The 24,929-nt window shown below is 46.5% G+C and overlaps 1 protein-coding gene across 7 annotated transcripts in view; it reads left to right on the top strand.

The window, feature by feature from the left end:
• The window catches only part of ACAD10 (acyl-CoA dehydrogenase family member 10), a 51,541-nt gene that overhangs the window by 16,980 nt on the left and 9,632 nt on the right, over positions 1 to 24,929 (top strand). For 6 of the 7 annotated variants that reach the window (XM_066260547.1, XM_066260548.1, XM_066260546.1 and 3 more), the window contains exons 6-14: positions 4,289 to 4,447; positions 5,539 to 5,698; positions 7,025 to 7,166; positions 12,001 to 12,069; positions 13,523 to 13,704; positions 18,759 to 18,909; positions 20,083 to 20,228; positions 21,360 to 21,533; positions 24,529 to 24,929. In XM_066260547.1, the coding sequence (XP_066116644.1) occupies positions 4,289 to 4,447; positions 5,539 to 5,698; positions 7,025 to 7,166; positions 12,001 to 12,069; positions 13,523 to 13,704; positions 18,759 to 18,909; positions 20,083 to 20,228; positions 21,360 to 21,533; positions 24,529 to 24,929 (1,584 nt within the window). The remainder of the gene's footprint in view (positions 1 to 4,288; positions 4,448 to 5,538; positions 5,699 to 7,024; positions 7,167 to 12,000; positions 12,070 to 13,522; positions 13,705 to 18,758; positions 18,910 to 20,082; positions 20,229 to 21,359; positions 21,534 to 24,528) is intronic. The other variant, XM_066260552.1, reaches the window with a different exon arrangement.

Here is a 24,929-nt window from a genome sequence, read left to right as displayed (position 1 = left end):
TTTGAACCTTAGTCATCACATAACACACACACACTTCTGTCAGCCCTCTTTTTTTTCCCATCTGGACACTGCCTGGCTCCTTACCTGCTTTGATTGTTGGTTTCCCCACTCGTCTGCAAAGCTGCCCTCTTCTAAGCTTTCTCCCCTCCGAGGGCTCAGAGACCTCAGCCAGGATCCAGTCCTGTCTCGCAGTTTGCCAGCCCGGTGACCATGGCCAGCAGCCTTGCTTCCCTTGACCTGTTTCCTCACCTGTAATATAGGAATAGCAGTTTCGTGTTATAGGGCAGCTGTGTAGATCCCGGAGGATAATGCATGCAGAGCCCTCTGCACAGTGTCTGGCCTATAGGTGAGGATTCAATGCAGAGATTCTTTCTATCAAGTGTGGCTATAGGTCTGATAATTTCATCTGGACAAATTAAGTTAGCCAGGCTCACACTGGGCTCTTCTACTAGGAACTACACCTGAAAAGATCTGTTTGTGTTTTTTAAAACAATATAGACTTGTTTATTTGGACTGCCAGCTTTTCTGATGGGTTTTCATATTTTAGGTCTGTAAGAGACCTAGAGTTTTGAAAAACCATTTCTTCAAGAACAAGGGTTTAAGTGTGTGTTCTCTGAAGCTAAGTATAAGGCAGAAAAAAAAATATTTTGATAGAGGTAGAGATAGTGTAACCACTCCTATGATCTCTGTCAACACTTGAGGCTCTTCCCGAACTCTTCAGACAGGAATCTGTCTCTGTTTAGGTGTACGTGGCTTTTTTAAAAGAATTCATCTAATTTTTTAATTAAAATTTTTCACATTAGTTTTTATTCTAAAAGAACACATTACATAAACTTCACTATCTTTTTTTTTTTTTTTTTTTTAAGGGAGAGCAAGAGAGGGACAGACAGGAAGGGAGAGAAATGAGAAGTGTAAACTCATAGTTGCAACACCTTACTTGTTCACTGATTGCTTCTCATATGTGCCTTGCCCCAGGGGCACCAGCAGAGCCAGTGACACCTTGCTCAAGCCAGCAACCCTGCGCTCAAGCTCACAACCTCGGGGTTTTGAACCTAGGTCCTCAGCGTCCCAGGCTGACGCTCTACCCACTGTGCCACTGCCTGGTTGGCCTTAATTACTTTTAAGCGTATAATTCAGTAGTGTTAAGTGTACTCACAATGCTGTGAAACAAATCTCCAGAACTTTATCATCTTGCAAGGTAGAACAGAATGAGAAGAACAGAGGTTATATCAAACTTAAATCTTAAGGCCCTGGCCAGGTAGCTCAGTTGGTTAGAGCTTCATCCCAATATGCCAAAGTTGTGGGTTCACTCCTCAGACAGAACACAAACCAGAATCAACCAATGAATGCTTGTATAAGTGGAACAACAAGGTGACCTTTCTCTCTTCCTTCCTCTCTCTCTCTAAAAGTCAATTTTTATTTATTTATTTTATTTTATTTTTTTACAGAGACAGAGAGTCAGAGAGAGGGATAGATAGGGACAGAGAGAGGAACAGAGAGAGATGAGAAGCATCAATCATCAGTTTTTCATTGCGACACCTTAGTTGTTTATTGATTGCTTTCTCATATGTGCCTTGACCATGGGCTACAGCAGACCGAGTAACCCCTTGCTTGAGCCAGCAACCTTGAGTCCAAGCTGGTGAGCTTTGCTCAAACCAGATGAGCCTGCACTCAAGCTGGCGACCTCGGGGTCTCAAACCTAGGTCCTCCGCATCCCAGTCCAACACTATCCACTGCGCCACCGCCTGGTCAGGCTAAAAGTCAATTTAAAATTTTTTTGTATTTTAGTGAGAGGAGGGGAAGCAGAGACAAACTGCCTTTTGTGCCTGACCAGGATCCACACGGCAAGCCCAAGGGGGTGATGCTCTACCCATCTGGGGCGTTGCTATGTTGCAACCTGAGCCATTTCTTAGCGCCTGAGGTGAGGTGAGGCGAGGCCGTGGAGCCATCCTCAGTGCCAAAGGCCAACTCGCTTGGAACAAGCCATGGCTGTGGGAGGAGAAGAGAAAGACAGGGAGAGAAAGAGAAGGGGGAAGGGTGCAGAAGCAGATGGGCACTTCTCCTGTGTGCCCTATCCAGAAATTAAACCCGGGACTTCCACAGGCCAGGCTGACGCTCTACCACTGAGCCAACCGGCCAGGGCCAAGTCAATTTTTTTAAAATCTTAAATTTTAAGAATTTTTTACTTCCCCAAAACATAACCGCCCACACAGAGACGTGTGCTTACTGGACTTGGCCCCGCTCCCCTCGGCTCTCAGCCCCCTCTCCTGTCTTGTCTCAACCTGCACCGCTGTGTGGCTTCCCTGAAGTGGGATACATTGATTGGTGTCTGATATGCCAGCTTCTCTGCTACCTACTACTGCCATTTTCTTTAGAAGGAGCTTCTTTGTCTTCCTTCAGCTCACTCAGGTCCTTAGGAGACCAGGAAGAGAAAGTCGAGAGAGCCTGTTGACTCAGGACATTTATTTAACAGAAAGGGCAATTCTTGCCCAATGCTAAAAAGGCCAACGTGTAGCAGAGGGAGGGGCCCTCACGTTTGCCCTTGGTCTTGGAGAGCATGGGTCATCCCAAGAGCGAGCCAGGGATTGAGTTGTATTCTTAGGGCAGACAAGAGGCTATTTGTTACAGGCTGAGGTAACAAATGGTAGCTGAGGCCCGCTTTATAGGAGCTTAAGCCCTGGGGACAGTGGAAGAGAGAACTTCCAGGGGGTTTCTGGATCAGAGATGGCCTGATGCTCAGATGGCCTGATGCTCAGGCTTCTCCTGAACCTCAGAAACCCTGTGGTTCCAGATCAGATACACAGTGGAAGCCAGGCTGTCAGGATACAGGAGACTCTTTAAAAGAAAGGATGTGTCTTTGCCATTGGCGGTCTCTTTGGTGTCAGCCCTCCTGTAGGATTTATCTGTATAAATTGAGAACCACTGTTTTTTTTTTTTGTTTTTTTTTTCATTTTTCTGAAGCTGGAAACAGGCAGAGACAGTCAGACAGACTCCAGACTCCCGCATGCACCCGACCGGGATCCACCCGGCAGGCCCACCAGGGGCAACGCTCTGCCCACCAGGGGGCGATGCTCTGCCCATCCTGGGCGTCGCCATGTTGCGACCAGAGCCACTCTAGCGCCTGGGGCAGAGGCCACAGAGCCATCCCCAGCGCCCGGGCCATCTTTGCTCCAATGGAGCCTTGGCTGCGGGAGGGGACGAGAGAGACAGAGAGGAAAGCGCGGCGGAGGGGCGGAGAAGCAAATGGGCGCTTCTCCTGTGTGCCCTGGCCGGGAATCGAACCCGGGTCCTCCGCACGCTAGGCCGACGCTCTACCGCTGAGCCAACCGGCCAGGGCCAGAAACATAACTTTAATGTCTGTATTTCAGGAGTTAAAAAACAGTCGTTCTTGGCCCTGGCCGGTTGGCTCAGTGGTAGAGCGTCGGCCTAGCGTGCGGAGGACCCGGGTTCGATTCCCGGCCAGGGCACACAGGAGAAGCGCCCATTTGCTTCTCCGCCCCTCCGCCGCGCTTTCCTCTCTGTCTCTCTCGTCCCCTCCCGCAGCCAAGGCTCCATAGGAGCAAAGATGGCCCGGGCGCTGGGGATGGCTCTGTGGCCTCTGCCCCAGGCGCTAGAGTGGCTCTGGTCGCAACATGGCGACGCCCAGGATGGGCAGAGCATCGCCCCCTGGTGGGCAGAGCTTCGCCCCTGGTGGGCGTGCCGGGTGGATCCCGGTCGGGCGCATGCGGGAGTCTGTCTGACTATCTCTCCCTATTTCCAGCTTCAGAAAAAAAAAAAAAAAAAAATGAAAAAAAAAAAAAAAAGTTATGTTTCTTTTATAGCAGTAAAAAAGTGCCTTCTTTCAGAAAAAATGGTGAAATACTTTCCCTAAAACTGAAATGTACAGCTTTTCCTCTGCTCAGTGTAGGCACGGCATCTAACATTAGCAAAATGCTTTGTCATTTTGGAACTCGTTCAAGTTTTATTAAGTTTCACAACCATTAGGATAGGTAAGGCGGCTATTCCCACTGTACGAATGATGAAATGAGCCCCGCCGTGGCTTCTCTGTTTGCACAAGGCTGCCGTATCTGACCCAGAACTCTGATTTTCTGAGTTTGCCCCCAGGTTTTAATACAGCATGTTCAAATCACTCAATTTTAAAAAGCAGCATCATTTTCTATCATAATACTCTTTAGTTACTTGTTATAACAAATCTCAACTGCCTTCCTTCTGCTCTTCCATGTACCAGCATGCACGTGGGAGCAGCACTTTTAGAGACATTTATTTCCTATTCCTCCCCCTCCCTCAGGTTGTAGAGTCCTGTGTGGAAGGTGTCTGTAAGCCAGACCCCTGGATATACAAGCTGTGCTTAGACCGGCTCGGCCTGCAGCCTTCTGAGTCCATCTTTCTTGATGACCTTGGACACAATCTCAAAGCAGCTGCCAGCCTTGGTATCCGTACCATTAAGGTAACGTCACTGGTCTTTGAGCCCCTACTGTGCTCCAGGCACTGTGGAAGCATTTCTGTGCAGTCCTCTTACATTCAGAGTTGTATCAATAGCTGCCTTTAGTGGGCCCCCCGCCATGTTGCTGTAGTCTGTTAATTTTTTAATTATGAAATCTGTGTGACTAGCTGCTTGTGTTTTTTTGGGTTTTTTGTTTGTTTGTTGTTTTTTTTTACAGAGACAGGGAGAGAGTCAGAGAGAGGGATAGATAGGGACAGACAGACAGGAACGAAGAAAGATGAAAAGCATCAATCATTACTTTTCGTTGCGACACCTTAGTTGTTCATTGATTGCTTTCTCATATGTGCCTTGACCAGGGGGCTATAGCAGACCAAGTAACCCCTTGCTCGAGCCAGTGACCTTGGGTCCAAGCTGGTGAGCTTTGTTCAAACCAGATGAGCCTGCGCTCAAGCTGGCCACCTCGGGGTCTTGAACCTGGGTCCTTGTCATCCCAGTTCGACGCTCTATCCACTGCGCCACCGCCTGGTCAGGCTAGCTGCTTGTGTTTTTAATGGGAAGTTAAGACAAACATGCCCAAGAAGGGAGTTTGAGAAGAGTTACACCAAGGAGCTGAATAGCAGGCGTCAGACACTCGGGATGGCAGTCAGGCTGTCCTAGTGACACTCTTTTGGGGGGGATCCAAGAGCTCCCGGCCACATGGGCCACCATCAGTCATGGCCATGAAGCATGAGAAGCCACGTGAGAAGGTTTGTGTCCAGCTTTGACGTTTGCGTTCTCCTTTTCAAGCCGATGGGCTCAGGGGGACACGAGGGGTGCTGTAGCACAACAGTCCTCCCTCCTGGCCCGAGGGAGCACCATGGGCCCTTAACTGGGGTTATTCCCGGCAGATAGAAAGGTTAATGTGTTTAGGAATTAGACGGGAAGAGGAAACCCATTCTGTGCTTACCCATTAGCTGAATATCCTGACTTCTAAGTCCTTGCTCAGAGAACTGAATTCTCAGATATTTTCTTCTAAAAATTTCCATCTTAGAGAACAGACAGGAAGAGAGGTCAGGGTTGACTGGTGGTGTCTTCAGTATTGTCTCTGAAACCAGGTTGATGACCCAGAGGTTGCAGTGAAGGAGTTAGAAGCGCTCTTGGGCTTTACCTTGAGGAAGGCTCCTCCAAACACTCGCCCCATGAGCAAGACGATGGAAATTCCGGTAGAGTCCTTAGAGAAGCACCTCAAAGCCTTGCTGGGAACCCGGACCACAGGTATTTAAGTGTCTGTATCTTGGTAACTCTTTCCAAGGCGAGGCTTTCAGTTCGTTCTCACTTCCCGACCCTCATGGAATGTGCCAGAGACAGAGACACATTGTGGTGATGAAGGCAGCCAGTCAGCCCAGTGGGTTGGAGCACTGCTCTCAGTCTTGCTTGGGAAAAAGCATAAACCTCTTTTTTTGTGGATCCCTGAGAGTATACTTGCCCGCTCTGCCACTGAGGGTGTGATGTGGTCGCAGTCACCTACGAACAGCTGGCAAGGAGGGGAGGAAGGTGAGGACTTCAGTGTGCGCTCAGGGGCGTTTGAATGTTTCTGTTTTGTTTTGTTTTTTTGAGATGACAACCTGTTTGTAAAGGTGACTTAGAAGTTGCGTAAATATAAAATGTGCCAGGTTGTCTCTGTCTCTTCAAAGCTCCCACCCTCCTTCACATTCCACCTTGAGAAACAAGGTGCCTCAGGAGCCTTTGAAAAAATGTCTCCCTGGTGATGATGGTTTTACCTCACCCAGGCGATCCTAGAGAAAAACTGTGTGGAGCTTCAGACGATGGTGTGTCCCAGGGATTGGCATTTTCTTAGGACCCCTGCAGAGCCGCGGGGCCACCTGCCTCCCACCCAGGTACTCAGCAGGCCTGACCCTGCCTAGCTTCTGCGATCAGATGGAACCGGGTGTGTGCAGGTGGTATGGCCATAGACTGAGGAGCCCTTTCTGCCCAAACTCAGGCAAACTCCCTTTCCTGCTCTTCTGATCAAATGAAATGAATCTGTGTCCAGAGTTCAGCCCTGTTACGGAGCCAAGGGCTAATGAGGATGTTTTTGTGGGGAGACAGGGCTTGGCCCGCAGGGGTGGGAAATGGCATCCTGTGAAAGCAGCTCCGGCTCAGGCTGTGGGTCTCTGCGTCGCCCCTTTCAGCTGCCACGCCAGTGTCACACGTGGCCTGGCTGAGCACGGGCTGAGGGACGCACAAGGGCAGTTCTCAGGCTTAGAGCATTCCATTTAGCAGGATGGGTTGCCATGACTGTGCCCGAGGCTGGTAAACAGAACTGAAAAGCTTCCTCTCCCAGAGCGGGAGTTGGCAAGCAGGACCAAACTGGACACCCATACGGGGGGAATACGACTGTGGTGTAAATCCAGTGGCCTTGCTGCACTGTGGTGGCATGCGGTCCGGGACCCACGCTGGGGGGTTGGTGCCATTCCTACAGTGCGTCCCGAGGCAGGAGGTTGTGTTTCCCAAAATGCTGAACTCGGTAGAAACAAAGAATGTCTTTCCAGGTCTGCCCTTCAGCGCTGGTGTGAGTTTTCTTTGTTTTCAAATCTGCAGGTCCACTGGAACTCCGACAGTTTGATCATGGGCAGTCAAATCCAACTTACTTCATCAGGCTGGCCGAGCAACAGCTGGTTCTGAGGAAGAAGCCCCCAGGGACACTGCTTCCCTCTGCCCATGCAGTGGAGAGGGAATTCAGGTGAGGTCTCAGGGCCTGCGGCTCACTAACCACCCAGACCCTGAGCTGACAAGTCAGCGCTCTACCCAAGGCCTTGAGATTAAAACTACAAGTGTGACCATCCAAAATTATTTCAAGTTAGAACATGTAACCTAATTTTATTCATAAGTTTGTTTTCTTTTCTATACCTAAACTGTAGGAGACTAGACACTTTTGGAAGGGTAGTCAACCTTTTTATACCTACCACCCACTTTTGTATCTCTGTTAGTAGTAAAATTTTCTAACTGCCCACCGGTTCCATAGTAATGGTAATTTATAAAGTAGGGAAGTAACTTTACTTTATAAAATTTATAAAGCAGAGTTACAGCAAGTTAAAGCATATAATAATAATTACTTACCAAGTACTTTATGTCAGATTTTCGCTAAGTTTGGCAGAATAAATCTTTATAAAACAACTTACTATAGTTAAAGCTATCTTTTTATTTATACTTTGGTTGCTCCGCTATTGCCCACCATGAAAGCTGTAACGCCAACTAGTGAGCGGTAGGGACCAGGTTGACTACCACTGTTCTAGATGAACAAAAGCATCATTAAGATACTCTTTAGTCTTACCCTTTAGTCCAGTGGTTCTCAAACTTTTTGAAGTCGGGGCACATTTAAAATCCTACAAAATGCCTGACCTGTGGTGGCACAGTGGATAAAGCTTCAACCTAGAACGCTGAAGTCGCTGGTTCAAAACCCTGGGCTTGCCTGGTCAAGGCACATATGGGAGTTGATGCTTCTTGCTCCTCCCTTCTCTCTCTCTCTTTCTCTCTCTCTCTCTCTTCTCTCTAAAATGAATAAATAAAGTCTTTAAAAACAATAAAAAAATTAAAAATCCTACCAATAATTGTAGATGCACTATATACAAATTTCTGAGAAATATGTTATAATAATTAAGTCAGATATTAAAGAAAAAATATATAAAGTCCAAGCGTGCTTTTATGGCAATTAAATGAAATAAATACAAAATTAAATTTATTCTGACATTAAAAAACATTTTTATGTTACATTATTTGAGTTATGCTTTTTAGAATTCATAAAAAAGGGGTTAAAAAATAAAAAAACAAAAAAAGTTATCTTTATATATATAGATAGATAGATAGATACATTCTTAGTAAGACTTAGTAAATTCAGCAGGTCCCGGCACAAATATGTTAAGTTTTTTCATTCTTGTGTTTATGAGAAACATGAGCCTGATGTGTCCTAGCGATTTCTTCAATGTTTAGGTATATGTTTGAAAGGCAAACTCTCATTTCCTCGTCAATACATTGAAGAATTCCTCTTTATTCTTGTGTTGAGGGTAGAAAATCCTAATTCACAAATAGGATGTTGAAAATTATAGTAAAATGTTCAAAGCTTTTTTAGATATTGCCACATATTCTTCTTTTATAGAAATTCAAAAGGCTTCAAGAGATAATTCCTCATGTTTAATTATCAGTCCACGATCAGTGGATATAGCTGCCAGTTCTTCTCCTTCTGTTAATGTTAAACCAAAATCACTTGAAGCTTCCATGGATGGGTTTCTTTTTTTATATTTTATTTATTTATTTTTAATTTCCTTTTTGTTATAGGGACAGAGAGAGAGTCAGAGGGATAGATAGGGACAGACAGACAGGAACAGAGAGAAATGAGAAGCATCAATCATCAGTTTTTCGTTGCGACACCGTAGTTGTTCATTGATTGCTTTCTCGTATGTGCCATGACCGTGGTCCTTCAGCAGACTGAGTAACCCCCCACTCGAGCCAGTGACCTTGGGTTTATGCTAGTGAGCTTTTTTTTTTTTTTTTGCTCAAGCCAGATGAGCCCGCACTCAAGCTGGCAACCCCGGGGTCTCAAACCTGGGTCCTTCCACATCCCAGTCCGACGCTCTATCCACTGCGCCACCACCTGGTCAGGCCATGAATGGGTTTCTAATCCAATTGTATTGTTCAGTGTTAAATGATGGAAAATGCTATAAATTAAATTCTGCCCGTCAGCCTTCAAGTCCTATTTTATTTACACTTAACTTTTGCTCACTACCAGAATCAGATTCTTCAATATCATGCTTCTTTTTGAGAAATCTATCCATTTTATTTGGGTGTATTTATCTAAAAATAATATAATAATGTGTTAATAATAAATATAATAATGATGTGTTAACAAAGAGCGGTATTTCCATAATGAAATGATATAATAGAGTAACTATATTTATTTTTATATCTGGGCACATGTGGCGAACCAGCACAGCTAGTAATTCCGAGTCCCGAGTGGGAACGGTGCAGAATTAAGAAAATATGGGGTTGGGCCTGGCCGGGCAGTGGTGCAGTGGATGGATTGTCGGACTGGGATGCGGGGGACCTGGGTTCAGGACCCCGGGGTCGCCGGCTTGAGCACGGGCTCATCTGGTTTGAGGAAGGAGCCTGTCGGCTTGAGCCCGGGGTCGCTGGCTCCAGCGGGGGGTTGCTTGGTCTGCTGAAGACCCGCGGTCGGGGTGCGTGTGGGGGAGCGGTCGGTGGGGGGCTGGGGTGTTGCAGTGCGCGATGAGGGGCTGGTAATTGGTGTTTCTCGTCTCTCTCCGTTCCTGTCTGTCTGTCCCTGTCTGTCCCTCTCTCTGTCTCTGTAAAAAAAAAAGAAGAAAAGTTAAAAAAAAAAAAGAAAATATGGGGTTGGGCCTGACCTGTGGTGGTGCAGTGGATAAAGCGTTGACCTGGAAATGCTGAGGTCGCCGGTTCGAAACCCTGGGCTTGCCTGGTCAAGGCACATATGGGAGTTGATGCTTCCTGCTCCCCCCCTTCACTCTCTCTGTCTCTCCCTCTCCTCTCTAAAATGAATTTAAAAAAAAAATATGGGGTTGAGAGTGCCCTGTAATTGCTGCTGGCAAGAACAAAATGCGGCCCTGGCAAGTTGACTCAGCGGTAGAGCGTCGGCCTGGCGTGCAGAGGACCTGGGTTCGATTCCCGGCCAAGGCACATAGGAGAAGCGCCCATTTGCTTCTCCACCCCCCCCTCCTTCCTCTCTGTCTCTCTCTTCCCCTCCCGCAGCCAAGGCTCCATTGGAGCAAAGATGGACCAGGTGCTGGGGATGGCTCCTTGGCCTCTGCCCCGGAGGGGCAGAGCATCGCCCCCTGGTGGGCAGAGCATCGCCCCCTGGTGGGCAGAGCATTACCCCTTGGTGGGCAGAGTGTCGCCCCTGGTGGGCGTGCCGGTGGATCCCGGTCGGGTGCATGCGGGAGTCTGTCTGACTGTCTCTCCCTGTTTCCAGCTTCGGAAAAATACAAAAAAAAAAAAAAAAAGAACAAAATGCGCCCCCAAACCACATCTTGCTTTATTTATAGGGCAAGTGGGCCATTAACAAATCAATGAGATCTTTGATCATGTTTCCAAGGCAACCCAAGAATTTTTACCAAGTGCAGAAAACCCCCACCATACATATCATCTTAACTTTACACCAAACAAAGGATAGAAGAAAATTGGCTTCAGTCTTTCCGAGGAACATGAGGGGTAGTGTAAACAATCCAGCACCACAGCTTACCAGCATTTTGCAACCTAATCAGGCAAATGAGGTGGGGGTTGGGCAGACTGTCAGCTTACAGCCAATTCTCCACACCTCTGTCCCCCAAATTTCTAAACTCCAAAAACCCTATTGGCTTTTCGATCCTCAACAGGCACATATTTCTCTGTAATACCATAGGGCACACCTGGAAATCTTCTAGGGCATACCAGTGTGCCCTGGAGCACACTTTGAGAACCAGTGCTTTAGTCTAAGACCTTTAGTCATAAATCAATCAATATATTAGTGGGGCTGCAGCTCAAGAAGCATGACCATAAGTTGACAGTTGTTGGATCTGGGTCATGGGTATAGGAAATCATGTCTATGATCCCACGCTCAAGCTAATGGCCCTGCACTCAAGCTGGCAAGCCTGCACTCAAGCCAGCAACTGGGGTTTTAAACCTGGTCCTCAGCATCCCAGGTCGACGTTCTATCCACTGTGCCACTGCCTGGTCAGGCTGTGTGTACCAATTTTTATTGTTTGTTTTTGTTTTTGTTTTTTCAGAGAGAAAGAGGGATAGACAGGGACAGACAGACAGGAATGGAGAGAGATGAGAAGCATCAATTATTAGTTTTTCATTGTGCGTTGCAACACCTTAGCTTTCATTGATTGCCTTCCCATATGTGCCTTGACCGCGGGCCTTCAGCAGACCGAGTAACCCCTTGCTGGAGCCAGCAACCTTGGATTCAAGCTGGTGGGCTTTTTTTTTTTTTTGCTCAAACCAGATGAGCCTGTGCTCAATCTGGCGACCTCGGGGGTCTCGAACCTGGGTCCTCTGCATCCCAGTCCAACGCTCTATCCACTGCGCCACCGCCTGGTCAGGCTCATGTACCAATTTTTAAATCAGAAAAATAATTGGCCCTGGCCAGTTGACTCAGTGGATAGAGTGTCGACCCAGTGTGTGGACATCCTGGGTTTGATCCCTGGTCAGGGCACACATGAGAAGCAACTATCTGATTCTCTTCCCCTCCCTCGTCCCCCCCCTTTTCTTTCTCTTCCCCTCTTGCAGCCAGTGGCTTAGTTGCTTTGAGCATCAGCCCCAGGTGCTAGGGATAGCTCAGTTGGTCCAAGCGTCAGCCTCAGACACTGAGTATAGCTTGGTTGATTCGAGCATTAGTCCCAGATAGGGGTTGACAGGTGGAGCTCGGTCAGGGCTCAGGCAGGAATCTATTTCCCCTCCTCTCACTTACTAAAAAATAAATAAATAAATAAATCAGGAAAATAATTGTAAGAAAGTCTCATCAGTTCAACCAGCAGTGATCCTCATTTTCTTTGTCCCAGCAGGGTAATGAAAGCCCTTGCCAATGCTGGAATACCTGTCCCCAAAGTTCTTGACCTCTGTGAAGATTCAAGGTAATGTTCAGTTTTATTTTTTCCATTGCATGTTCAGGCTACAGAAGAGAAAAGCCCATTTACTAACTCAGATTCCGGTTTGTTACAGTAAAAACAAATAAATTTGGGTAGGAGAGAAAAGAGACTTTATAGCAACTCCCGTAGAAGTTCACAGATCTTTATGTTATCTTGAGCCTGTCCTTTTTCCCTAACATTTTAATTATGAAAACTGTCAAACATACATAAGAGTTGAAAGAAGAAATAATAGCATAATGAGCACCCATTTATACTTCATCTAGATTAAAACATTGTTACCATTTTGCCACATTTTCCTTCTATATGTGTGTGTGTATGTGGATTGGATTATATACATAAAATAATTGTATGTAAATAGCCTGACCTGTGGTGGCACAGTGGATAAAGCATCGACCTGGAAATGCTGAGGTCGCCGGTTCGAAACCCTGGGCCTGCCTGGTCAAGGCACATATGGGAGTTGATGCTTCCAGCTCCTCCCCACCTTCTCTCTCTGTCTCTCTCTCTCCTCTCTAAAAAAAAAAAAAAAAAATTAAAAAAAAAATTGTATGTAAATAGTATTTCATATACTTTATAGTATAATTATACAATTATATTATACGTAAGTATATTTTATGTGTCTGTACACATTATTTTTAGCTGAACCTTTTGAAGTTGCAGGCAGCATACATCCCTCAATATAAAGATGTTTTCTTTCATGACCATAGCAGCATTATTACACTTAAGATAATTAGTTATAACTTGATGATATTACTTAATACCTAGTTCATGTTCAAGTCGGGACAAAGTTATAATGGTAGAAGTTTCGAAACAACTTTTTAGAGTAGTAAACTGATTTCTAGTAATGACTAGGAGATGAGATTTCAATGTGTCACCATCATCTCACAGGGTGGTGGATGTGCTAGTTGTACTGCTGGATAAGGATAAAGATAAAATTGATAAGGGGTATTTATTGACCCCTCATTGGAACGACACATATGCCAGACTCTCCATATATACATATTGCTCTCCAGATTCTCAAGACAACCCTTTGAAGCTTTACAGATTTAAAAAACAAACAAAGCCCAGAGAGGTTTAGTGTATCTCTCATAATCACAGTGCTAGGAAGGGGTGGAGGTTCTGTATGACTCCATAGCCCTCTCTCTAAGCATGCTGCTTCCCCATTATCAATCTTAAACCCATTCCACTAACTTCTACACGTGGACCAAAGAAAAGAGAGCATGCTGGTCAACAGTATGGACAGGGCTGTGTGTGTGAACTGGTTTGAAGGGAGTACCTCTAACCCCCTGTGCTCATGTGTGAAGGAAAAAGGGAATGTCCAGTACGCTGGGTCCAAATCCTTCCCCAGCACTCAGCGTACACACGGGACAGAAAGAGCAGTGCCGTGACCAACAGCTGCCACACTGTGAGCCACTGAAACACCTGTCTGTATCCCTCCCAGCGTCATCGGCACGCCCTTCTACCTGATGGAGTACTGTCCAGGCCTCATCTACAAAGACCCCTCTTTGCCAGGCCTGGAGCCCAGCCAGAGGCAGGCCATATACACTGCCATGAACAGAGTCTTGTGCAGAATCCACAGTGTGGACTTCAAGGCTGCGGGCCTGGGAGACTACGGGAAACACGGTGAGCACGAGCCGCTTGTGTCTGTGCTGAGCGTTTCCTCGCTGTTGCCTCTGCTTTTGGCATTTGCACAGTGTCAGGGTGGCAGTGCACCAAGTGGTTGCCAAGTGTGAGCTGGGCTTATACGCTTCTCATGTGGAAATCCAGTTTCTTTCTCTTTTTTTTTTGAAATCCAGTTTCATTTTAATGGAGGTGTCACCCAGACATTTTGTCCTGGGAGAAATCCCTCCATGCACTACAGAATCTCTCTTCCCTGCAACTTTTAGCTCAGATTTAAATCATTTAAATCTGTCTTTTTCCTGATACTGGCCAAGGGTATTTAAGTTACTTTCCTCTCTGCTTTTCATTCTTTCCCTTAAATATCCTTTTCAACAGGGATAGATTTTTTTTTTAATGCCAATATGTCGATGTTTTGTTTGTATAGTTTGGTTTTGCCTTTTTTTTTTAATGTCTGAGAGTTCCAGTTGCTCCTCATCCTTGCTAGCATCTGATATCATTAGTTTTGTTTTTTAAGTCCGTGTGTTGAAGTGTAGTGTTTTGTGAATCTGGGCAAATGCACTTTTATCACCTCCACCATCATCTCCATGATTTTGCAGGCAGAAACTTCAGCTTGAGTCAAAGAATCTCCCTTTTTCTATCCTGCAGAGTTCAAGATTATCTGACTCTTGACCAGCATGGAGTCTTGGCCATAGCCAAAAGAATCTCTCAGTTAAGCTATATTTTCTTTTTTCTCTGCTTGTAACCAAAACATGCCTGTTTTCTATAGGACCATTATCAAAGTACCTCAACTTCCTAACATATTTCTGCCAAGTTACCTCAAGTTCCACCACTCCGCAGGCACGTGATCTGAGTCCCCAAAACTAACAGTTTGAGATACTTTGCTACTTCAGAGCAGGCTTGCCAAATTCCTGGTCCAAATTGAGGGGTCCTCACCTCCCCACCCCTTCCAGGTATAACCAGATCCATATCATCCCCCGTATTCTAGCCTGTTGACCAGATATACACACTCAGTGGGGGTTCCCCTCCATCTTGGTGGCCACATTGGGAAATACTAAAAATATATTCATAATTCATCTGAAATTCAAATTTAAATGGGCACCCTGAATTTAATCTGGCAGCCCTAGTTACCTACGAAAGGGCCAACAGGCAAAGACAGCAAATGTCACCTATATGAATCCATTGTTTCAGATAGAGCACTGGACCAGAAGTTAGATGTTAATTTGTCGGGTGACCTCAGACAAGTCACATCACCATCACTTTGTCACAGTTTTCTCAATAGTAATAGTGGTTAAAATAAGAAAAAGCCTGGTCTGTGGTGGTGCAGTGGATAAAGCATCGCTGTGGAATGCTGAGGTCGCTGGTTCGAAGCCCCAGGCTTGCCCGGTCAAGGCACATATGAGAAGCAACTACTAGGAATTGATGCTTCCTGCTCCTCCACTTCCCCTTTATTTCTCTATCTCCTCCTAAAATTCAATAAGTGGCCTGACCTGTGGTGGTGCAGTGGATAAAGCATCGACCTGGAAATGCTGAGGTCGCCAGTTCGAAACCCTGGGCTTGCCTGGTCAAGGCACATATGGGAGTTGATGCTTCCAGCTCCTCCCTCCCTTCTCTCTCTCTGTCTCTCCTCTCTCTCTCTCTCTCTCTGTCTCTCCCTCTCCTCTCTAAAAAATGAATAAATAAAAATTAAATAAAATTCAATAAGTGGAATCTTAAAAAAAAAAAAATAGCCCTGCCTCCCTTACAGGGCTGATGTGAAAAGCAAAATAGGTGGCAGCCTCTGGCAGTTGAAGAAATGCACACTGACATCCCAGCACGGGAGGACAGCTGATGAAGGCTCCCTTGATGCTGAATGAACCTTTTGCCTTCTTTTTCTTTCTTTCTTTTTTTCTTTTTGACAGAGAGAGACAGACAGGAGGAGAGAGGAATGAGAAACATCAACTCATAGTTGCAGCTCCTTGTTCATTGATTGCTTCTCATATGTACCTTGACCAGGGGGCTCCAGCCATGCCAGTGACCCCTTGCTCTTGGGCTCAAGCCAGCGACCATGGGGTCATGTTTATGATCCCGCATTCAAGCTGGCGACCTTGCACTCAAGCTGGTGACCCCACACTCAAGCTGGTGAGCCTGGGCTTAAGCCAGATGATCTTGTGCTCAAACTGGTGACCTTGGGGTTTCGAACCTGGGACCTCAGTGTCTCAGTTTGATGCTCTATTCACTGCACCACCACCAGGTTTGGCTTGCCTTTTATTTTATTTTATTTATTTATTTTTTTGTGACAGAGACAGGGAGAGGGACTGATAGAGAAAGACAGACAGGAAAGGAGAGATGAAAAACATCAATTCTTCGTTGTGGCACTTTAGTTGTTCATTGATTGCTTTCTCATATGTGCCTTGACCAGGGGGCTACAGCAGACCAAGTGACCCCTTGTTCAAGCCAGTGACCTTAGGCTTCAAGCCAGCAACCTTTGGGCTTAAGCCAGTGACAATGGGGTCATGTCTATGATCTCACACTCAAGCCAGTGAGCCCGCACTCAAGCTGGTGAGCCCACATTCAAGCCAACAACCTTGGGGTTTCGAGCCTGGGTCCTCTGTGTCCCAGTCTGATGCTCTATTCACTGCACCACCTCCTGGTCAGGCTTGCCTTTTATTTTTAAAGTGGACTATTTTGACGCTTTTGCCATTGACCTGTTAGCAAGTAGAGACAAAGCAGAAATCTGACTGGTTTCATGTGACCCAGGGCAGCCTCCTGGGCCACTGGCTGTTTTGAGCCTGAGAGCATAAGCAGTTTCATCCTATTTCAGTCACTGATCCAGCTACAGGGCCATCAGATCTTCCTTTTTGAGAATCCCACAATTTCTCAAGTTATGTCTGGAACCCAGCTGCTGGGCAGGGTGTTGGCTAGATGTATATGCTACCATATGTGTAAAAGAGGGTGTGTTTAAATAAATTTAAATGTTGTTTGCTCAGTGAAGAATATCTATAAAATGACACATTAGAAATTGGTCACATGGGTTACTCTGGGGGGAAAAGAACTGAGTGGGCAGAGGAATAAGAGAAAGATCCACTGCATTACCTTTTGTCCCTTTAATTTCAAGCCGTGTGAATGTATTAGCTATTCAAGGAAACACATTTAAATTAAAAAAAAAGAAAAGGACACAAACATGATTTCTAAGCAAAAGAGTCTTTTGACAAAGATCACTGAGGTACAGTCCAATTATCCTTTCCACCGAGGACCTGCAGGGAGCATGTAATCCTCTTGTCACCCCTGAGGGCAGGCGGCTTTGGAAGGGAAGGACGGAAGGACGTTTCAGTGCCCTGGCAGGAGGCCTTCTAGGGACCAGTGGCCAACAGACACAGGGACAGCTGCACCTGCCTCTCATGAGGGAATGTGTGCGGCACTGGGTTGGTGTATATGGGGGCAGCTCCCAAGTCCACACCGGGAGCACCTGAAGGGGCTCCTTCCACAAAGGCTCAGCTCCTGTGGCTTTGTATTTGACTTGCTACTATAATTTTCCAACTTAGAAAAACATGAAATAGTACAATGAATAACTCTATATGCCCACTATTAATTTTAACAATGGTTAACTTTTGCCATTTCACTTATCAATCTGTGTGTGTGCGCACACACACATGTATGATTTACAAAGTTGTAGAGACCCTGATACGTCATTCCTAAATACTTCAGTATGCATTTCCTAAAAATAGGGACATTCCTCAGCGCTGTTATCACATCCAAGAAAATATACCATTTTTCCAGAATACCTAAAACTCAGTTCATGTTCAGATATGCTGTTATCCCCCTCATATCTTTTATAAATGAAGGTTTTTCCCAAATCAGGATCCAGTCAGGAATCTAACACAGTCCCTCCAACACCTGTTTTTTTAATGAATTTTTCAAGAGGCCAAGTCAGCTGTCTTATATATTTATCTCGATTAGTTCCTTATTGTTTCATTTACTGCTACCCTCTATTTCCTGTAATTCTGAAAACCGGAAGTTCATTCTAACAGGTTGATTTGTTTCGGGTTAAATTCCTGTGGACTTGGACCTTCACCTCTCAGCCCAGCTGGGTCCTCTGAAGGCCAGGTGTCTGGATGCTCTGTGCGTGCAGTGGACTGCACAGAGGAAGCCTGACCTCTCTGTCCCTGTCTGCAAACCCCTTAGCCTCTGGGGACCATTTTTCTCTCACAGGAGGGGTGAGGGCTTGGCCTAAAGCCAAGGTCCTGACATGTTTATTATCAGTCATAATAACCGATAATCAGTAATTGTCCATCCACAATAACGGTGACACGGTCTCAATAGCAATGTCCACACTCACTGCGCTTCCTCCGGCACTAGCTCGGTGTTTGGCACGGCGTGTATGGGTTTCACATAGCCTTTACGACAGTCCTACGGAGTTCAGTGTCAGTATACTCAGGCAGAGGAAGCAGGGAGGGAGACACAGAGGGTGCCGCAGCTGAAGACCTTGACTGTGAACCAGGTGAGCTCCAGAATTCCTTTCAGTGTCCGGTCCCAGATGTAACTTGCAATTTCCTCAACTGTTTATCTCTTGGCTTTCTTAGCAAACAACTGAATAATAACAGCAAATCCTGATGTAGGAGTTACCTACAAGCTAGGAACGGTTTTCCTGTTTTAGCCTCCCAACAGCTCGATGAGGACATTGCATTGATAAGGGTCAACTGAGCACAGAGAGAGAATGAAGGGCCAGGATTCAGATCCCAGCAGTCTGGCCCTAGCGTCCATGCTATTAGACAACCATTGTTGTTTAGCCAAGAAGGGATTTCCTAAAGGCTATTAGGAAGTTCACAGGATCTCTGAGAGGGCCAGGGATCAGGTTTGGAGGCCGCGTGGCTGGGAACAATGTCCAGGTCACACTGATCTAACCAAGACAAAATAGCCAGTGACCTCCATCTGGGACAGCAGGACCATCCTGTGGGGAATCCCAATCACAGGATGATGGTGCCACAGAGCACTCAGAGGCTTTCAAGGCCCTGGTTAATCTTTGAAACCTTCCAAGGTTGTTGGACTGGCGCTCCATGCTTGAACTGTCTTTCCCTCAGGGGACTACATCCCGCGCCAGGTGCAAACCTGGATTAAGCAGTATCGTGCCTCGGAAACCAGCACCCTCCCGGCCATGGAGAGGCTCATCGAATGGCTGCCGCTTCATCTGCCCAGACAACAGAAGGTCACGGTGGTGCATGGGGACTTCAGGTAGACGTGAGGAGTTACTAGTTAGATGTGAAAAGTGATGTGAAGGTCATCATAAGGGGAAATTAAGTCACGGGTCCTGTCCCAATTTACAGTTGTGAATTATTCCCAATGCAAAGGATCTCCCTGTGCATGACGTTTTAAGGTGGGGTTTCTCAGCCTTGGCTCCACAGACATTTTGGGCCAGATAACTGTGCTGAGGGCTGTCCTGTGCAGCTGCGGGGGTTATTACCACACCCGGGTCTGAAGGTACACACATGTGCTCCAGTTTGTACTGCATAACCAGTTACTCCCAAACTGGCTGTAAACGATGACACCATTGTTTTTCACAAATCTGCAGTCTGGGAATAGGAGAGCTTGTTTAAACTGGGGTGGCTTTCAGGCTGGGGGCTGGGACCACCCGAAGGCTCGTGCGCTCAAATGCCTGGCACCGTGGCAGAGGAGATGTGAACAGCTAGACTCCTTGGGCCCCTCTCTGTCGCTCTGTGGCGTCCCACATGGTCTCCCTGGTATGGCAGCTTCAGGGTAGCTGGACTTTGTGCCTCAAGGCGGAGCACTCTAGAGGTGTGTGTTCTGAGAGAGGGCCGGCAGGGCTGGTCACCTGTTCTAACCCAGTCTCGGAGTCACTCAGCATCGCTTCCACCTGCATTAGATCTGTCAGAAACAAGTCGCTTCACAGGGCGAAAAATTAGGCTCTTCCTTTTGTGGAAGGATTATCAAAGAATTTATGGCCCTGTTTTAAAACCACCACAGGGAAGGCCAAATTACCAGCGCCCAGCGAGGTCAGCTATGTAGAGGGGGTTACCTGACCAAAGGCACTTAGGAGAGGAGTACAGCCGGCCCTCAGCTGTCTGAGAGGGAGCTGGCTGACGCATAGCCCCTTCCCCTCACCTGCTTGCATCCCCTCCTTCCTGTCACCTGCTGGGACCCCCACCGCAGCTGATGCAGAGCCCCTTTCAATCACCTGCTGGGATCCCCATGGGCTGAGCCCAGCTGAGCCAGCGGGCAGGGGAGCTGGTGGGTATGGCCACAGCCCCTGAGGCTCCAGGGCATGGAGAGGAGGGGCCAAGGAAGGGGTGCATCTGGAGAGCCAATGGAAGATGCCCAGAACAGAGTACCCCCTTAGTGGTCACTTTTCTTAGAGTTGTCTCTTCATGCCTTCTATGGCTTCTTCAGGCTGGACAACCTGGTGTTTCACCCAGAAAAGCCCGAGGTGCTTGCTGTCCTTGACTGGGAACTGTCCACGTTAGGAGACCCGCTTGTGGATGTGGCCTTCAGCTGCCTGGCTCACCACCTGCCACCCAGTTTCCCCATACTGCGAGGTAAGAACTGCTGACGGGAGGGGGAGGGGTTGCTCCAGCTCCATTCTCCAGCATCTGGGCAGACTCGCGGAAGTAGTTGTGATTGGGCTGGTGCATGAAATTGAGGTCCTGGTGGTTTTGATAGAAAATGCGTTTGGGATGCGTTCCTGTCACAGCGGGCGGAATGGGTGTAGGGAGTATTTTAAATGAGAAGGATATGAGTATAGGCACCTCTTATGCTTTTACATGACTAATTTCTATTTACTTTTTAAAATTAAAAACACGTTTATTTAAAATTTTAAAGAACCAACAGGTAACAAAAAGGAAAGTTAAAATTGTCAGTAGCCCAGAGAGAACCACTGCTAATCTTTCCATTCTTGTCATCTTTTTTCCGATGTGTTAAACATACATTTGTTTAAGTTAAAAATGTGATTATATGATTTCATGACCTGTTTTTTTTCACTTAATTATATACCTTGGACATGTCTTCATGTCATTAAGTATTTCTTCTACAGTATCATTTTTTTTTATTTTTTTAAATTCATTTTATAGAGGAGAGGGAGAGACAGAGAGAGAGAAAGAGAGAGGAGAGACAGAGAGAGAGAAGGGGGGGAGGAGCTGGAAGCATCAACTCCCATATGTGCCTTGACCAGGCAAGCCCAGGGTTTCGAACCGGCAACCTCAGCATTTCCAGGTCGACGCTTTATCCACTGCGCCACCACAGGTCTGGCCCAGTATCATTTTTTAATGATAACTTAGAATTTTATTATATAGAATTAACCTAAGACATTTGTCTTGACTCCTATTTGAATATTTAATTTGTTTCCAATTTTTTATATGTTACCCCCTGCCCTCACAAAAAAGCAGTGAACATCTTTGTAGTAATATATTTACTTATATATATAAGGTATACTCCTAGGATAAATTCCTAGGAATGGAACATATAATATGCTTCTAAACTATGAAAATGTTACAAATTAAGCAAATCAGTAATATTTTTTAATAATTATAAGCCTGGAAAATAATGAGCTAACCCTTTAAACTAGCTGTGAAACTGACCTCCGAGGGAGGAGGAAGTGATTTTCAGAATTTAAATACTTGTGGCCACAGAGGAGTATGGGGTGACTGCCCAGGATGGCTCTGTCTCCGCAGGTTTGAGTGGCTGTGATCTGACTCAGCTGGGCATCCCTACAGCAGAGGAGTATTTCAGGATGTACTGTCTTCACATGGGGATCCCCCCCACTGACAACTGGAACTTCTACATGGCTTTCTCCTTTTTCCGAGTGGCTGCGATCCTACAGGGAGTCTATAAGCGCTCGCTTACAGGTAATGGTGGCCTGGGAGAGCCAGCCTGGGGTTGGAGTCAGCTCCTTGGCCACAGAGGCTTCCAAGGGACCAGTTTGCCCAGAATCTTTAAGATTCCATTAGTTCGCCCTGGCCGGTTGGCTCAGTGGTAGAGTGTCGGCCTGGCGTGCAGGAGTCCTGTGTTCGATTTCTGGCCAGGGCACACAGGAGAAGCGCCCATCTGCTTCTCCACCCCTCCCCCTCTCCTTCCTCTCTGTCTCTCTCTTCCCCTCCCTCAGCCAAGGCTCCATTGGAGCAAAGTTGGCCCGGGCACTGAGGATGGCTCTATGGCCTCTGCCTCAGATGCTAGAATGGCTCTGGTTGCGACAAAGCAACACCCCAGATAGGCGGAGCATCGCCCCCTGGTGGGCATGTCGGGTGGATCCTGGTCGGGGCGCATGCGGAAGTCTGTCTGACTGCCTCCCCATTTCCAACTTCAGAAAAATACAAAAAAAAAAAAAAAAGATTCCATTAGTTCAACCATTTGTAATTAAATATGTATCATATGATTGTATTCTTTCAAATATTTAAATTTTAAATCACCAACCCATTTATGCTTCACGTTCCCTTAGTGGAACAGTAGTAACGTGGGAGTTATTTATGTCCTACTGCTCGGGGTTATTTCTGAGGTCTGATTTTTCGCACATGTCTGCCTCCTGAGGGTACATGTTATTACGTGGTGCACAGAGTTAGTCACTGCTGCAGATACGGGCATGCTGGGAGCTTGTCAAAAGTGTTGTGAATTTTCAGAAAATTTTTAAAGAACTGAATGTTAAAAATTTAAACCTCTGGCATAAATGGGTTAAGATAACATAACATAAAAAATTTTGAGAGTTTCTTGGGCCACCCAGTTATTCCTGTATGTCTGTCTTCTATCACTGCAAATTTAATAAAAATGTCAGCACCTTAATTTTTAAATTATTTAAGAATTCCTATGAAATATGTGTGTGTGTGTTTAGGATATGATGTGTGTATATAAATGAGAAAATGACATAAGCCATATTTCTTACTTGAGCGCAGGGTCACCAGCTTGAGCATGGTATCATGGAAATGATCCCATGGTCACTGGCTTGAGCAAGGGGTCACTGGCTCAGCCTGAGCACCACCCCCACTCCCACCCACCCCCGGTCAAGGCATGTATGAGAAGCAATCAATGAACAACTAAGGTGCAGCAACTACGAGTTGATGCTTCTCATTTTTCCCTCTTCCTCTCTTTCTTTAAAAAAAAAAAAGTAACCCAAGGTCATACAAATGACTTTCCAAGAGACAAAGAAAGCAGCACTCTGAAATGAAGATCCAATTAAGGAGAAAAAAGTTAAGAAAACACTTTGAACCATGTTAGACAAAGAAAATCATTATGAATAACAATGAGTTAAAGGGAGGCGTCTTTCCCTTTGAGTGGTGTGTTCAGTCTGAGTAATGGGGGGAGTGTAGCCCACTTGTACTCATCGGTCCTCACTGTGGGTTAGTGACTTGGGGACAGGGGCTGTCTGGTTCCTGACTGGCCTCTAGGACTCAGATCCATCCCTAGCACCTAAAAGATGCTGAGTCAAGACCTGTTGTCATCCAGTGGTTTCATCCTCTGCTATATAACAAATGGAAGTGGTTCCTAATTTATAAGGAAGAGCATAATATTAACACCAAAACTTTATGAAAATGGCTCTTTTGAGAAGTCGGCTATGGCAAGAGCCAGAAGAAGTATAGGCCTCCATGAAGGTCCAAACAAGGGAAACAGTCTCTTTAGACCCTGGAAATGCTAAAAATAGCTCAGGAGAGCTGGCTGTAAGACAGTCCACTGTAAGGAGTCAGTATACACACAACCTGGATGGACCTCAGATGCCATACGCTGAGTGGAAGAGGCCTCGCTGAGTGTATTTGTGACACTGTGGGAACGACACACTATAGGCACAGAGATCGGTGTTACCAGGGGCTGGGGTAAAGAAAGGGTTGAGCCTGACCAGGCGGTGGCACAGAGGATAGAGCGTCGGACTGGGACGCGGAGGACCCAGGTTCGAAACCTCAAAGTCACTGACTTGAGCATGGGCTCACCAGCTTGAGCGAGGGGTCGCTGGCTTGAGCAAGGGGTCACTCGTTCTGCTGCAGCCCCTCGGTCAAGGCACATATGAGAAAGCAATCAATAAACAACTAAGGTGCTGCAACAAAGGAAGGATGCTTCTCATCTCTCTCCCTTCCTGTCTGTCTCTCCCTGTTTGTCCCTCTCTCTGATTCTGTCTCTGTCAAAAAAAAAAAAAAAAAGAAGAAAAGAAAAATGGTTGGGTACAAAGGGACACTGTGGAAGTTTTGGGATGACGGGAATATTCTTTATCTTGATAATGGTGGTGGTTACCTGACTAAACCCGCAGAAATATACACTTTATAAAGAAGGTGTATATACACTATACCTTAATTCTTTTAAAAAAAGTGTTGAAGAACATATTAAAGAAAACCGGACAGAGAGAGTATGACCAGTGAGCTCTGTGATGCTGGCAACGGTGCTGATTTGACAGGATGATGCCCAGAAATTGCCCTTAACCCACTGTTTCTATGACACTTACTGTCACTTATTATCAGCTTCACAGAACGGGCTGTCCAGGGCAACACAGGGCTTCCTGTCGCCCACTGGTGACAGCAGGAGTAACGTGGAGTGTTACTGGTTTTATGTAGTTTCCTTAAGAAAAGAAGAGATAGAGAGCAGGAAGCATGCCGTCGGGGACAGACTGCAGCTCCCGGGCCCCTGGGGAAAGCTTGGACACGTGTCCTCCCTTAAGAATCACGTCCTTGTGTTAAAGTGGGACTGAAACTCACATTGCCCCAGGAGTCCAGTCAGCCATAGGACACATGTAAAGCACGGAACGCCATGTCTTGGTCCTGGCAAGCACTCTGCAAATGGTCATAGTGGCTAATGTGATACCGTATTCTCACGTTAGTATTATCATTAAGGGCTATTTGGGAGTAATCACTGTTTTTCTTTGCTTAGGGCAAGCAAGCTCGACCACGGCTGAACAGAGTGGAAAGCTGGCTGAGTTTACATCTGAGCTGGCCTGGGAGTTCGCAATCAAAGAAGGGTTCTGGGTTTTCAAAGAGATGCCAGCCACAAAGCCCTTAACAAGGCCCTACCACACGTGGGCTGGCCCACGGTCCCTGCTGAGCACCCCAGGAGTGAGGAGCTATACCTCCCATCCAGAGTCTTCCTCAGCTCGTGCCTCAAAGGGAGCCCTGGTTGTCTCTCCAGAGGGCCTCTCCCCGTCAGTCAGGGCGCTGTATGAGCAGCTGAAGCAGTTTATGGAACGGCATGTGTACCCCGCCGAGCCGGCACTGCGGAGCCACCAGGCTTCTGCAGAGAGATGGACCCCCGCCCCCCTGCTTGAAGAGCTCAAG

This window comes from Saccopteryx bilineata, chromosome 2 (genome assembly GCF_036850765.1).
Source record: "Saccopteryx bilineata isolate mSacBil1 chromosome 2, mSacBil1_pri_phased_curated, whole genome shotgun sequence".
Classification (NCBI taxonomy): domain Eukaryota; kingdom Metazoa; phylum Chordata; class Mammalia; order Chiroptera; family Emballonuridae; genus Saccopteryx; species Saccopteryx bilineata.
The sequence above is the reverse complement of the archived record's forward strand: the minus strand, read 5'-3'. Positions and strand labels throughout refer to the sequence as shown.